Below are 16,445 nucleotides of genomic sequence, written 5' to 3'. Positions count from 1 at the left end.
AATATAATAAGAAAATATAAAACTAAAAGAAAACAATAAAATGAACATGTCCTCAATTTATAACCCAAAGTAAACAGAAAATACAATGCAGTACAATGTCATAAAGGACATTACTATTCATATTTGCTGTAATATTAGGAAAGAGAAGTACGAAAGAAGATCGCTATAGGAAACTAACATACAAACAACTTGATGTCGGGACATCATGAACTATCATAAGAAGCATTAAAGTTACCTATCTTTCTTCTAAATAATATCCTGGAGTTTTATCTCTGATTTTATCATGAACTATGCAAGGTTTATCATCGAAATGCTGATCCGTTTATCACAACAGCAACTGTCAATCACCCTACAATCCATACATCTTTGTCCGACCCGCGGATGGCTAATGTATTAGAAGTAGTGGCGCGATCAAGGTTGCGATGCCGATAGCCAGGTAAGAGACCGGGATGGCAATGGTGGTTGTTTCGCGTGCCTTTATCCGCATCGGCATGGCAGCTCTCAATGATGTTTTACCTGTTCTCGCTGTCAAGAATGGTAAAAAGAGTCTGGGAATGTTGATGAGGGACTGTCAGTTGGACGTGTGTGAGGTGGTAAAAGAAGAGCTCTGACAAAAGGTCGTCCACTTGGCCACTGAGGGGGCGCCCGACGCCCTTGTCACTACCTTTGGCATGGGCTCGGGCTCATCTGCTCTCCTTTCAAGAATTACTGGACCCATTACAATAGTCGCACCAGTGCTGGCAGACATCACCATGCACAAGCTACAAAACGCACCGTTTGAGGGTCGATACTCCAACCCAAATGGCCATGTGGACCTGCTGACTCTGACTACAACATAGAGGCCACAATCGAGATAGACATCAAAAGAGTACAGGAACTGGTTGTTGGAGGCAGACATAAACCTTCCCTGCTTGTTCGTGCTGACCCGTATATTTGAATGTTGACAGCAATGATGATGTCATATTCTACTCATCACTGCGGAATCCGGCAAGTTAACTCCCTCGAAACTTGTCATGTGAATGCCGGCCGTCACGCCGGCGTTGGAGGTCGAAACCATCTTGCCCAGTTTCACGCGACACTGGCAAAGCACCCTGCCGATCGAGGCCGTAACGATGGACACAATGTTTAGCACGATATTCGGCCATTTCTCCTGACCGATCAGCGCACCAGAAGGACATCGTCGCACAACACATCTTCGTAGCCCTCCTGGTCTCGAATGGCGGAAAGGATTCGGTGCGCAATATGATGATGTTAGACAGGCTTGGTGTTCAGGACGTTAGCCTGTGCCTCAAAAGCAAACATGAACCATCCGAGAAAATCCTTCTTTACTACGCGACTTCAAAATGATCAGTGCTTAACTCAGAGCCTAAACTTCATGGATCGTAACCCAAACGTATAATCGGTGATATAACTCAGCCCTGAGGAATTTGTACGGACAATACCCGAAATACTTCTTTAACATGTCTTGCTCAACTGTTTCTGAACAAACCGCCATCACGTGATACTATTTAGTCAACCCGTTTATGCTACGATGGACCCTCATTAATTGCTTTAAATGATCACTCATTGGCTCTCCACGCTACATTGTGCTCTAGACTAAATGAACTGGGACTACATTCATCATTACCTAAATGTAAACAGAAGCGAAAAAAGAAACGTTGTTTCTAAGCTAGCCGGCGTAGAACAGGAAGAATAATCCCAGTTACCTTCCTTATTTCGGCTCAACAATTTTAAAAAATTTTGACCGTTAATTTAGATAACCTAATTCAAATCCCTATTAATTCGTCAACCTTTGTGTCAGCTATCGAAGAAATACCTCTACGCATTGCATTATTCAATGCCCAGTCAGTAGGAACACCGGAAAAGCGCACAGAAATAGTTAATTTTATGAACGACCAAAATGTTGATTTATTTTTCCTGACAGAAACATGGCTAAAATCATCAGGCCATGAACCCACGTGTGCGGATCTAACACCTACTGGTTACTGCATCAAGTCGTTCCCCCGTAATTCTCGCGGAGGTGGAATTGCTGTCATCACAAAGAACTCCATTATAAAACGTCTTAACCACACCACAACATCCAATTTCGACCACACATCGTTTGAACTAGTCCAAACCACACTCACACTGGAGCAAAGGTCAGTCCATTTCTTCTGCCTATACCGCCCTCCTCCTAGTAGAAAAAAACAAGCTGGCTGACTCTCTCTTTTTGGAGCAGTTTCCGAATCTCCTGGACCATGGAAATTCGATAGGTGGCAACCTGACAAAGAACTCTTCGAGATTACTAGCTTTCACTTTGACTGTCCCGGAAATTCAAATACATCAAAACTTATAGATTCCATTAATGTTTTCAACCTCAAACAGTCAGTTAACCAACCCACCCATAGACATGGTCACATTTTAGACTGGATTCTTCATAGACCTGATGATAACATTCTACGGTCCTCCCTGGTACCCCATGACCTTGCATCAGATCACCTCTGCAGTATATGCCATCTTGACGTATCAGTCCCTAACCCTCTACCTTTATCTGCTACTAAGAGAAACCTCCGTATGATAAATAGAACCAAACTAATGCACGACATCCAAGCTAACCTAACAACTTGCTTACCTCCTACCGCAACTCTAGTTGTCCGAAGAGGGATATTCGTGCGGTCAGTTTCATTTTGAAGAAACAAAATACCCAGTATTATCTTGTAATTGGCATAACATGCAGATCAAATTATTACAAACTTATAAGTTAGGTCAACATCTGTTGAATCGACTTTATTCTCTTTCCAGAACCTACATTGCAGAGGCAACTGTATCCTTTCTGTAAACACGAATGATATTCAAACAATCCATTTCAAATATCAATTAGAAATGTAAAAAATTAACAAGCTGAGCCGGGGGGTATGATAGCTATTGGCTCGAGTTATATAAGCATTATTTTAAAGGACATATTGTTCCATAATAATGACTGCACTTTTATCCATACCACAAAATTATTATTTATAGAACTGGGTACAAATACTACGAATACGCACTTATCTGTTTTTCAGAGCTTTACAAGTTCACGTATCTGGCAAGCAATTATTGCAACCATGTAAGTTTCTATGTCTGAAATAGTCGAATGAGTTGAGACCTATGTAGAAAACAAGCAGCGTTGCAATCCATATTTCGACTTCACTTAGTATAGAACGTTATTAAGGTCTGTTTTGCAGAAATAACACCACCACCGACTCTTCGTTCCTTGGCTTTTCATCTATAAGAGCAGACTTTGGGCTTCTTGTTCTGCAAAAACTGGATGACAAGTGCTTGCCTGTTGGCATGGGCTACCGGGAGGACTAAATTCACTAGTGCGAAGAATTGTGATCCCAGAATCAGAGTTCGATGAGTCATTTCTTTCCTTCTCCTGTTGTAGGAAAGAAAGGTATAAAATATTAAAATTAATGGATAAAACGTATTGCCGGTTTTGTTCTTAAATCACGACTACTGAACTGCTATACTGTGAGACTACTGGACAACTGTACTGCTGGACAACTGTATTAGACTAGACTAGTGTACTACTTTTTGTTGTTGTTGAGTTTAATTATAGTAGCGTTCGCACAATTGTGCATGTGCCACTTTTTTCTGACTGCACCGCAGCCTGCTAGTTGTTCCTGGGGAAGGGGATGTTGCCACCTCCCCCAGGCTTTTATGGATTCAAGGAACCCTGATAGTTTGGCCTCAATCTGTGGGTCCATAAAGGTCCCTACAGTTGAATGGTTGGCTGTCATTAGTGGGAAGGAGAGCTCAGGAACGGTCCTGCGTGTACTACTTTACTATTAGACTAATGCATTAGAAAACTACTCTCTTCATGCTTTTGATAATTCAAACGAAATATATTGAAATCAGGTTTATTTGTTTCATTGTTATGGTTGTTGGTAAGTGAGAACACAATGGCTGGTGTCAGAATAATGTGACTGGGTGGGACATCATGCTACATGTCTGCGGCATGATGCCCCAGTGCTAGACATCACAATAAGATGTAACACTGCAGATATCGTAGCGATATGACTGATCTCTTCACTTTCGATCATTCTTCAACAGCAATTGAATCATGTTTAAAGGAAAGGATGACAGCATATAATTGTTAGAGTTATGGTAACCTAGATTTAAATTATTTTGAGTTACTAAAAGTAAGGAAGTTTCACACTAAACTAACTTAAGTCCAACAGAATAATAAACAGAATGTTATTAACCAACGAAACTGTCACCCATTGTCATATTTATGCCATTCATTTACATGCGTGAATGTGCAACTATCGTTAGATGATACTGTGTAGTTTTGACGATCTGCACTACTTACAACAGTTAGACTATAGAAATGTGTGAAACTACGTTAGGAACACTTGAATCGTGAGACATGAATGCTTGTCCGTAAATCATTTTGCATCCTTTTTCAGTTTGGTACTGATGAAGTTTTAAATGCACATGTAGATATAAACATTGCTTGAAAGCGTCGCACTGACCTATGTATTCACTGTAAGTAAATGCAATCGAACTTGAGTTGAAATGATACCTTGTCAGAGGAATGTAGACATCTGCTTCTTAAAAGAGGACTTCTTTTGTGTGTTGATGGTGAAGCAGGTGACATGTCGCCATTGCCGCTGATAGGAGCTAGTAACGTGGTCTGTTGTGCTCTAGTGTTGCTGGGGCTGTTCTTATCTACTGTCATCTGTCCAGTTAGGCAAGTGATTGGTATTTTGTAGATATTCTTCAGACACGCCGTCTTGGCTGAAAGGAATAAAGAGTATCCAAGCCACCAAAATTGTTTTGAAAGATGAAAGCTAAATAGAAGATTCTGGTTTGATAGAATACTAAACCACGTTTGCGCCGAGTAAACAAAACTCGCGGTACGTTTGGCTCAATTTTGTTGTTATTTAGGCTTACATTCATTGAATTTGTCTTCAAACAATATCAACGACCAAAATGTTGACATATTTTTCCTGACAGAAACATGGCTAAAAACATCAGGCGATGAGCGCAAGTGTGCGGATCTAACACCCACTGGTTAATCCATCAAGTCGTTCCCCCGTAATTCTCGCGGAGGTGGAATTGCTGTCATCACAAAGAACTCCATAATAAAACGTCTTAACCACACTACAACATCCAATTTCGACCACACATCGTTTGAACTAGTCCAAACCACACTCACACTGGAGCAAAGGTCAGTCCATTTTTTTTGCCTATACATCCCTCCTCCTAGTAGAAAAAACAAGCTGGCTGACTCTTTTTGGAGCAGTTTCCCAATCTCCTTGACTATGGAAATTCGATAGGTGGCAACCTGATTATTCTTGGAGATTTCAACTTTCACTTTGACTGTCCCGGAAACTCAAATACATCAAAACTCATAGATTCCATTAATGTTTTCAACCTCAAACAGTCAGTTAACCAACCCACCCATAAACATGGTCACATTTTAGACTGGATTCTTGATAGACCTGATACCTCATGACCTTGCATCAGATCACCTCTGCATTATATGCCATCTTGACGTATCAGTCCCTAACCCTCCACCTTTATCTGCTACTAAGAGAAACCTCCATATGATAAATATAACCAAACTAATGCACGACATCCAAGCTAGCCTAACAACTTGCTTAGCTCCTACTGCAGAACAACTCGATAACTGTCTTCGAGATTACTAACAAGCTAATGTCAAGGAACAAATCAACACCACTTCCAACTACCTTCCGTGACAAAGTACAAACCATTAGAGATAAGCTTGACACCACAATTTCAATTTACTCGTCGTCACCATACAGTTGGGATACAGAATTTGAGCGGCAACTATTAGCAGCATTTGAACCTGTCTCTATGGATTTCGTACGTACAATCCTGAAGAAGAGTGCACCAAAGTCATGTGAACTTGATCCAATTCCAACATCACTGCTGCTTGAATGCTTAGATCCAGTATTGCCTTCACTAACTGATGTTATTAATAACTCTCTTTCATCCAGGGAATTCCCATCATTTTTCAAAACTGCCATTGTAAAGACTCTGCTGAAGAAACCAACACTAGACCATAACGATTTAAAGAACTACCGCCCAGTTTCTAATCTCCCATTCATATCAAAAATCTTAGAAAAGGTTGTTCTATTCCAGCTTGTATCTCATCTAAATTCAAACAGTCTTTTTAGCAATGTACAATCTGCATATCGCCCTTGCCACGGTACTGAAACTACTCTTCTAAAAGTAGTTAATGACATTCTGTCTGCGTTGGATAGTGGAAAGATTACAGTCCTCATCCTCCTTGATTTGTCTGCAGCATTTGACAAAATAGACCATGATATATTACTTCACCGTCTCCAGCATGTATTTGGCATTCATGATACAGCCTTAATGTGGTTCAAGTCTTACGTGGTTAACAGGACACAACTTGTATATGCAAATGGAATACACTCCAGCCCAGTTGATCTATGTTGTGGTGTTCCACAGGGGTCTGTTCTTGGACCGGTTCTCTTCATTCTGTACACACAGTCGCTCTCAAGTGTCATAGATCATCATCCAGTGTCTCAGCAATTGTAAGCTGATGACACCCAAATATACAAATCTAGCCACCCAACTGAAGTTGATGCTACCATCCAAGGTGTAGAGAGGTGCATTTCTGATGTGAAATCATGGATGACATGTAACAAGCTGCAGATGAATGATGATAAAACTGAGGCCATTCTGATCACAACAAAAAGACTTTCTCATTCACATTCTTTACCTCAAACAATAAATATCAGCAACGCCAACATTAAATTCACACAATCAGTACGAAACCTAGGTGTTACTCTGGACAATACTCTCACATTGCACCAACATGTCATGAACATATGCAAGGCTGCATATTTTGAGCTGAGACGCATCAGCTCCATTCGCAAATATCTTTCAGTTGATGCCACTAAAACACTTGTGTGTTCATTAGTACTTTCAAGACTGGACTATTGTAACTCAATTCTGTCTGGTTCATCTCAATATCTACTCCAGAAACTTCAAAAAGTTCAAAACACAGCTGTTCGGATCATACTTAGAGTACCACGATCAGAGCACACCTCTCCGCTGCTGTGTACCTTATACTGGCTATCCATTCGATCCAGAATCAAACACAAAATTTGTTCTCTGTGCTAAGTTTCACTGTCGGACTCTAGTCCAACATACCTATCGGATCTCACCCATGTGTACACACCAGCAAGATACGCTCCTCTTCTGACAATCGTATACTCATTATTCCCACTATGAAAACAAAGTCATATGGACAGCGTTCTTTTGCATACCAAGGCCCAGCAACGTGGAATGAATTGCCCACTGAACTTAGACACAAAGACACAGTGATCACATTCAAGAGGGCTCTCAAAACTCACTTATTTCGACTGCAAGAACAAACTTAAAGATCTAATAATGTTTCCTCCCTAAAATATTTTCAGCATGTTTTTTTTAATTGTTTTTTTTAAATGTTTTTTCTAATTTCATGGTGTTTGTTTTTTTAATAATATTATTATATGTTTTTTATCTTATAGGTGTTGTCTAATGTTGTAAAGCGCTTAGAGCTTCTAAAGGTTATGCGCTATTCAAAGTCCTCATTATTATTATTATTATTATTATGGAGCATCTCAGTTTGATCAAGCAGTCTGTCGTGGATATGCGTTTCATCCTCTCGTAAAAGTATGCGGGTAGTGGAGGTATCTCAAGGCCATACAAAATAAAGCTAAAGGCAGATTCACATACATGGGATGCCAACGAACAATGCCTTGCTTCCCTCACCGAGGGTCAGCTGGATAAGCTTTCTACATCATTGAGGTCCGGTCGAGATGCTATGCTGCGCATGGTGACAGAGCTCCAACGGCGTCATCCTATTATGATGGCAGCCGCCAAGGCCAAGCAAAGAGTAGATTTAATCTTCCGTTGCGGCCATAAAGACTATGTAAAATGAAAGCAAGATCATTACACTGTATACCATCCACCGTTGACTGGTGAATGACGCCATGGTGGCTAACATCCCATCTCTCGCTGCCGCTTGCAAAGCTGCGGCACGCGGCACAATTGGCGGGGTTGGTCACCTAGCTCGTATTTCCTTGCAGCGCTGCAAGGGAATCTTATGTGTTGCAGTATATTCCTCCTGTATAAAATCAAGTTCAGTTATTCTTTAGGTAAAGATAAAACAACTAAAAGAAAGTCGAACGGGGTTTTGGTTAGTGATTAGAGGGATGATTAACACAAGTAATTAACTATTCTTTGTATGAAGTGCAGTGTACATCATATTAAAAACTAAAAGCATGTATTGCTGAGACACAATAAATATAACAACTGAATATTATCTAGCGTGCGTTAATCCTTAAGATAAACGCGGTATCTTAATTTGTGCATATATGCATCCTTCTACTTCGAAGACGTGATTTCAAAGTTACCAGTGATTAACGTGAGATCCTGAACTTCATGGACCGCTACCAAAACGTATAATCGGTTGTATAAATCAGCCCTAAGGAATTTATACGGACAATACATAAAATACTTCTTCAACCTGGATCATCTCACCGCATATAACGGTCCGACATAACATGTTGAAAACTTGGCTATTTTCTAATTGTAATGCTAATATTCACTTTATACTTGTTATATAATAACCACCACAACCACCACGACTGCTGCCACTACCGCTATTACTACTGCGATCACTACGACCATTACTAATCATTATTATTATTATTATTATTATTATCTCAGTAATAATATTAGAACTATCACTGGTAAAAGTACCAGGTCGTAGTAGTTACATAAATGTAATCCGTGTAATGTTCAATAAATAATTATACTGATGATTTTGACGATAATAAGAATATTATTATTATTATTATTATTAGTAAGAAAAAAGACGAAGTAAAAGATGATTATAAAGATGTAGATGATTAACAATAAGTGCAACAATACTGCTACTCTTACTACTATTTTTGCTACTGGGACTACTACTTCTACTGCTACTAATAATAGTTATCTTTATAGTCGTCATCATCATCATAACTAGCGCTACATCTATGCAGAGCCAAGGCAAATGACTGCCTGCTTTAAAAAAAATTTAAATACTCTACCTCACACCAACTATCTTCCTGACCTTGCCTAATACATTGTAGCCTAAAATCCGCTACATATACTATGAGGCATCCTCCTTCATTGCGTGTGTAATGCTTGGTCAAATATATTGAAATATCTAACGGTAATCTGAATTTGGTCAACATATGAACGTTGCACCACTTCTAGGTACCGTAGGGGAGGGGCCTAATATTCACACCGCTGATGAAGAAAGTTGCAAGATGGGCATCCCATGTACCGACTTATGTGAATTTCGACTCACAAATTTATTTGAATGTATGATTACCGACCGGTCCATTTCCATCAAGCATTTTAGTAGGATGTAAGATTACTCACATATGTGAATTTCCACCCATCAGTTTGGTAGCAGGTATGGTTATCGACAGATATCATTTTCCACGGAATAAAATTATTAAGATGTATGGTTACCGACAGATATCATTTTCCACGGAATAAAATTATTAAGATGTGTGGTTACCGACAGATTTACTAACTGACCGGCGGAAAGACTCGGAGTATTAAAATTCCTTAAGGCGTAGGAAAGGGGGATGACAATAACAACCACATTAACAACTTCAATAATAATAATAATAATAATAATAATAACGGATACTTTATATTCTTAGTGTTTGGTGTTAATTTTTGTTGTATGTATATCTGAGAATTTGTGAAAGGGGATGACTGGATCGCTTTTTGTCTCCTTTCCTGCTTGTCTTTTTTTTATATCAAAATGCAGTTTTTAAGAACATCTCGAATACATTAAATAATAATCAATATTTTAATCTTATTCAGATAGTCTAAAGTGATCGAACTTTTTTAATTGTAGCCATGGATGGATGTTGCAATCCTTCACTGTACCACATTGTACTGGTCCAATATGCCAATCCTTCAATGTACCACATTGTACTGGTCCAATATGCCAATCCTTCAATGTACCACATTGTACTGGTCCAATATGCCAATCCTTCAAATTACCAATGGTCCAATATGGTTGGATAAACTTGCTTGCCATGGAACAGAAGTCGATTTGTTTCAATGTCTACCCAGCACTCAAAAGATCGGCATAAATACATGTCACCATCAACAAGACGTTGGCGTTTGATGTTCTCCGTAATGATGATACATTTCGCATAAGTGCAGAATTATTACGATTAATTTTCTAAATATTTGTATTCAATTTAATTCAGTAGTTTATTGTCATAAGCATTTACAGTCTTATAAAGTTCATAATACAAATATTAAAAATGCTGCGTGGTTGTAAAATGCAAAATGTGGAACTTTAAACATAATTTCAACACGGTGCATGTCGAAAGTTGAAAAGGAGATGATGGACAAATATACAAATCTTTGCAATAATTTACTTTGGAAATAATAATATATCACTTACTGTAAACGCTTCGTAAACAAAGTTAGCTTGTTAACATATTATCTTCTTATTTCTAAACGTTAACAATTCAATGTACTTGTGCATAGATGGTTTATTCCAGAATTATTTTCTAATTAGGTTTATACGCAAGCTACTATACAGAGGGCATACTAAAATAAAGTGTTATTCATATTCAGTATAATGGTTGGCACATAACCTGTTCTTTCTTTCACTTCTATCGACTATATTTATTCCCTATCTCCCGCTTTCAGTACTCCGAGTTTGAGAAGACACATGGAATTTTGTCATAGATGTTTACGGTTACGCAAGTATTTGAAATAATCTTCGAGTCCCACGTCGGTTTTATATGTGAATGTATGGACAGCTTCTTGGAAGTTTGTAATGCATTAGTCCATTCCGATATGAAAAGCATAGGTAACTCTTTGCTTAAAATTGTAATAAACACATAGCAATTTACATAATATGGAAACATGCACACCTCACTAACACAAAAATATGTTTAAAGTCTATTTTAGGAATGTAATTCAGCTGATAAAAGTATCTGATTCATTTTCACACATATAACTGCCAATATGAAGTAGTCAGTGCAATATTTGCAGAATAATTAATTCTAAACCAATATTTAACTAGCTTCACAAGCCTTAAATAGTTCAGTGGTAATATTCCAAGTTCACCGTATACACCGACATCAGAGGTATATATTATTAGATATAGCACGTATTTTAAAAACCTTCGCTATAAACGTTCAGTGGCATATAATCCTAAAGTTGGATAGATTAAATACATGTTTTAAACCACTATAATATGGTCGATGAACTTCCAAATAAAACTGAGATCATCATATCCATCAGAATACAGTAAACTCTTTTTGTTTGATTAAAATATGATGTAACAATTACAATTTGCAGGACGTTGATTTCTACTAAGATACAAAGAAAATCCTCTGAGATATTCTTAACAAAACGTACCAACTGGTTTAGGAACAAAACTCATGGCCAGTGCTTTTGTGACGTTTATTCAATTTAGTAATATAAACAAACATATGTAGGTGGACCGATGATTTGAAACAAAATGAAAGAGGGAGTCAAAATCATCTTTAATTGATAATAATGAAATCCAGCATAACTTGTCAAGTCGTCATTATAATTATCAGAAACACGATTTCGATGTTTAAAATTATACAAATAGCCACATATTGAGACAAAATTTTACCAGTATGAGAATGGGGCTTTCCGATCGCTGATACTGATATAGGTCAACGCTTTTTATACCCCATGAGTTCACTAATTGTTACCCTCCCGTCATGCGCGAGTGTGTGTAGTGTGGCTACAAATAATTATACGCTAGCTTGAGCGTCGTTGCGTATCAAAATTGGCTAGTGTGTACGATGTAGCCAATTAAGGAAATGTAAGAAATTATACAGACAGCAGCGGCAAAAACAAACATTAAAAAAATGCCACAACAGCTGCAGTGAGTCCGCGCTCTTTACATACACATTGGGAACTCTTCGCAAACACGAACGATTTTGCGCAGCAAAATCTGCCAGCAGAGACGATTTTTGAAAAAATCAAATCTGCATGCATGAACGATGAGGCTCGTGTAAGAGAATTCATGCAAAGCTACAAGGAGACCAATACACTATTATAGTAAGCAGCAAATGTTATCGATACTATATAACATAGTTTGCGGAGCATTCTCATGTGTAAGAATATATTAGACGAAAATAGTACTAAAACGATATGATTATTGGTGGCTACTATTATATGTATTATGAGGAGAATTAACTTTGTGTGAACATAAGTTACATTGATTGCAGCCACACTGTATTTTATGGATACTGCATTATTTTACTTCAGAGTATATTATCTTAGAGCATTAAGGCGGTATATATTAAGCAATGGCAAATTTCACAGATTGATTCTTATAATACTTTAATGGCTCTATGAGCGTCTAATACGAAAATTTTATTGCCCGAACAAAGATGTGCTCGTGACTTCACAGAAAAGCTGAAATAATTATCAAGCTTAAATTTGTTATGCAGTTTTGTTAAAGGGTTCCAAAAGATGTTGTGTGATTTCTCAATTTGTTTTGGAGCTCTACGTTAAATTAATCAACTTAGCAATTATGTTGGAAAAATGAAAACGCAAACTCTGCGAAATGTATGACAAGAAGCTTGTTATGTCATTACGCGATATTGTGCAAGAAAACAAGTTGCTGATGTTGACAAAGCCACTCTGCGAAGACCTTGAAATTGTTAGTGAAGATAAAGATGTTATTGAAATCATTAGTGACGGCATTGCCGACAGCAAAGATGACCAAGGATGAACCAGCTAATGAAATTCTTTCAGCGTATTATATAAATACCCCAATGGCTTTCACACGTATGCACAACACTGAGTTCGTTTGCGAAATTGAAGAATATGAGGAAATTATACAAAACCATATGAAATGTTGTTATTTATCTGAAAAATCATCTCGATGTAAATTCATAAAACCTATGCAGTCATTACCAAGAGACGGCAAGATTATTATGGAGACTAATAGGGTCAGAAACGAGCATTACAACAACGTTGAAATTCTTGAACTTGAGCGTAAAATGCAGGGTGAACTTTGAGTTGGTGGGATGCATTATCTCAGTGGTAAATGTGCAGTGATTTACCAAATACCTGTTTTAAGAAAATGTTATGCGAACAAGAAAAGGGACTTGATAACAAACTCTGGAGGCTGCTTGTGGTCTAATATATTGCTTGCGAGACATTACCTTGTTATGTAACATTGCCATCATGGCTCCAGATATTGTTTTATTACAGATAATATTCATGCTGCCAGCTACCACGCAGTGCTGCATAATATGTTAAGATGATGGCTGGATTTAACAAGGATTATAAATTGAGAGAATAGAGAAACGTAGTTCATATTAAAAAAAAATAATAGGATCCGTACGGTAGGGACTCAATATTCGCGTCTCTCATGCAAAACATTACAACACGAGCATCCATTGTACGAGTAATGCGAATTTCCACTCACCAGTTTAATAGGATGTATGGTTACCGACATATGTAAATTTACACCCACCAGTTTAGTAGGATGCATGATTACCGACATATATAAATTTCGACCCACCAAATTAGCAGGATGCATGATTACTGACATATACGAATTTCCACCCACAGTTTAGTAGGATATATGATTAGCGACATATGTGAATTCTGCCAGATGTATATATACATTAAAAATAACATGGCCTTTGAAGTGTTGGTATAAAGCAACTTGATATACCAATAGTATTGGTATATCAAATTGTGATTTGCCCATGGCGTATGAATACGCATAATGAACATGTTTTTATAGCTATTATACTCTCTAAACATGGATATGAATTTCTTGGAATATTACATTTAAAAAGGAAAAAATAACAAGAAAATGATTTTCTTCTAAAAATTTTTTTTATAGAAACTAACATTTTTATACAAAAAAAACCACCATACTCAATCCAGGAAATAAATATTATTGAGCTCTACCCTGTGTCGTCTGCTGTCATTTCTGTCAACACTGCTGTTTCCAGTCTCTCCCTCTAGCAAAAATCAAACACTGCAACTCTGTGGAAAAAAGAAAACAATGACATCAGATATGGAGCAAGATGATGAAGCAGCATTTAATCTACTAAACTGTGAGTTTATTGGAGAGTTTGATAGAGACATGGCTAAGACATTTGTAAATGAAAATGATCATTGTGCTAGGGAAAACAGATTTGTACACCATGAGCCTGATGATATACTGAAATTTATAGAAAGTAAGCAGAATGCACACTTTAAAAAAGACACTTTTTGATGTAAGGCTAGTGACAAAATTCTTGCAGTCAAAAAATGAATTCATTAATTTACACAAGGTACACCCATCTGAATTGGATCAGCACGTGGCTGGTTCTAGTGTTAGGAGGAAAGATGGATTTGAGTTTGAACCGAACAGCTTAAGAAGCATCATCAGCTCCATCGATCGCTACCTTAAAATCAAGAAATATGCAAGTACAATCATGAGAGGAACAGACACAAATTTTGCATTCACAAGGGAGGCTCTTCGGGTTAAGCAAAAAGATTTAAAATCTAAAGGAAAAGGAAATAAACCCAATCGGAGTCAACCGATCACAGACGAAGAAATAAATGCCTTGTATAGTAAAAAAAAAACTAATGGGGATGGAAACACCTGAAGCCATTGTTAACACATTGTGGTTTAACAACTCTGTGCATTTTGGTTTGAGGGAAGTGACAGAACATTACAATGTGAAATGGAGGGGGGTGCACCCAACACTATGCCAATCTCAGCGACAAACCCAAAATGGTTTAGGAAACAAGTCGTTGGAATTAACAAACTTGGATGCATCATGAAAAAAAATGAAAGAAAAGGCAAATATTACAGAAAGAAAGAAATTAACAAACCCAAGTAGCCGAAAGTACTTAATTCAGAAGTTAAGAGACAAAAACATACCCCCAACTGATATCATGCAAATTTCAGGCCACAAAAACGTACAGTCTATAAACAGCTACTCAAACATTAGTGAAAAACAACAACAGACGTGCTCCAATTACCTGAGCAACACCGGCCACCCAACTAATGATGATGTCAACCCCCATCCCCACAACAAAGAAATTTACAACTGCACAGCAACAAACTGTAGTATATCAAGTTCTCAAACGTGTAATATTCAGCAGAATCAGATTATCAGCAACCCATTCTACGGATCAAACATCACCGCACAAAATATGTTTGTTATGAACCTAACGGAAAACATGAACGAGATCCCTAACTGGGTCAACTTCTTTCAACAGGCGAATTCTCAAACAGGGCCCACACAGCGGAAACGTAGGAGAATTATTGAAAGTGACACTGACAGTCACTAGGAACTGCGAAATATGGACATAATCGATATCAATGAAATGTGTTTATGGTTAAATTGTTTAATTACCTATTGTTCCTTCATTATTTTGATGTTTCTGGCTCGAATCGTACTGTTGCTATAGATGCAAATGGCCGCCCTGTTACTGTTCATGGCAACGAACGCTGCAAATTCAACGTTTGCATGCACATTATTAAAAATATTTTGAATATTAACTATCAGCCTTGTGTTTTCATTTCATTTAATATTGCTAAAGGAAACATATAGGAATTAATATGAATGAAGTGTACAGGAAATTATGAATCACTACAGAACTTCTTTTTTGAGCGTACATACATGCGAGGGATTGTGAAGAGTTCACTCCCCTAAAGTGCACTGTTTGTGGCCGCCAGTTTTATCTCGTTTTATCTCGTTGTATAAATTTTTCATTCAAAGGAAACTCGGGCAAGCCTCGTTTCCTTTGAATGAAAATTTTTTATATCTCGTGGTATATCATTGATACAGCTTACATACTATGCCTTGGGTTAAATACACATATGAGAATCCAAGAGATAACAGCTTCTACAAGTTTACTGAATTCTACTAATACTACTACTACTACTACTCTTGCTACGACTATCACCTGTGCTGCAACAACCACTGCTACAAAAAAGTAATTGTTATACTAATACGATTACTAATACTACTAAAACAATAGTATTACTGGAGAATTTGTATTCTTAGCGTCCGGAGTTAATTTGTGTGGTACGTAAATCTGAATTTGTGTAAAGGGATGACTGTGAATACATTTCAGTATCTTTGCCCCTTTGACTTTCCTTGATTAAAATACGTTTACAGAACATCTTGAATACATGAAGAAAAGAAAACAATAATTTAATCTTATTCAAGAGGTTTTTAGTGATATATATTTTTGTACATGGTAGCCATGGATGGATGATGATATGTGCCAGGCGGTACAGGTCCAGTATGGTTGGACAATTACGCTTTCAATAAACAGAAGTAGATTTCTTCCATTGTCTACCTAGCACTCTAAATAATTCTACTTAGAGATAAGAAAATCCTCTAAGC

General features: G+C 37.6%; 2 protein-coding genes and 1 long non-coding RNA gene across 3 annotated transcripts in view; 1 reads left to right on the top strand and 2 right to left on the bottom strand.

Annotated features, from left to right (window-relative positions):
• LOC149777844 (semaphorin 5c-like) overlaps nucleotides 1-10,655 on the top strand; it is a 33,187-nt gene extending 22,532 nt beyond the window's left edge. The window contains exon 11 of the mRNA XM_089940488.1: nucleotides 9,923-10,655. Within this exon, the coding sequence (XP_089796614.1) occupies nucleotides 9,923-10,095 (173 nt within the window). The 3' untranslated portion in view covers nucleotides 10,096-10,655. The remainder of the gene's footprint in view (nucleotides 1-9,922) is intronic.
• LOC149777845 (uncharacterized) lies at nucleotides 1,185-4,890 on the bottom strand. Its single transcript, XM_089938914.1, has 2 exons — nucleotides 4,544-4,890; nucleotides 1,185-3,394 (listed from the first exon to the last, which is right to left on the bottom strand). The coding sequence occupies exons 1-2, from the start codon at nucleotides 4,697-4,699 to the stop codon at nucleotides 3,245-3,247; spliced, it is 306 nt and encodes a 101-aa protein (XP_089795040.1). The 5' UTR covers nucleotides 4,700-4,890; the 3' UTR covers nucleotides 1,185-3,244.
• Nucleotides 10,656-13,919: 3,264 nt separating the features above from the next.
• The window catches only part of LOC149777843 (uncharacterized), a 40,537-nt gene continuing 38,011 nt past the window's right edge, over nucleotides 13,920-16,445 (bottom strand). The window contains exons 2-3 of the long non-coding RNA XR_016415475.1: nucleotides 15,447-15,541; nucleotides 13,920-14,082 (exon numbers count right to left, since the gene is read on the bottom strand). This is a non-coding gene — a long non-coding RNA (uncharacterized LOC149777843). The remainder of the gene's footprint in view (nucleotides 14,083-15,446; nucleotides 15,542-16,445) is intronic.

This window comes from Sinohyriopsis cumingii, chromosome 17 (assembly GCF_028554795.1).
Source record: "Sinohyriopsis cumingii isolate HCF-2022 chromosome 17, ASM2855479v2, whole genome shotgun sequence".
NCBI classification, from domain to species: domain Eukaryota; kingdom Metazoa; phylum Mollusca; class Bivalvia; order Unionida; family Unionidae; genus Sinohyriopsis; species Sinohyriopsis cumingii.
This window is presented reverse-complemented; position numbering and strand designations above follow the sequence as displayed.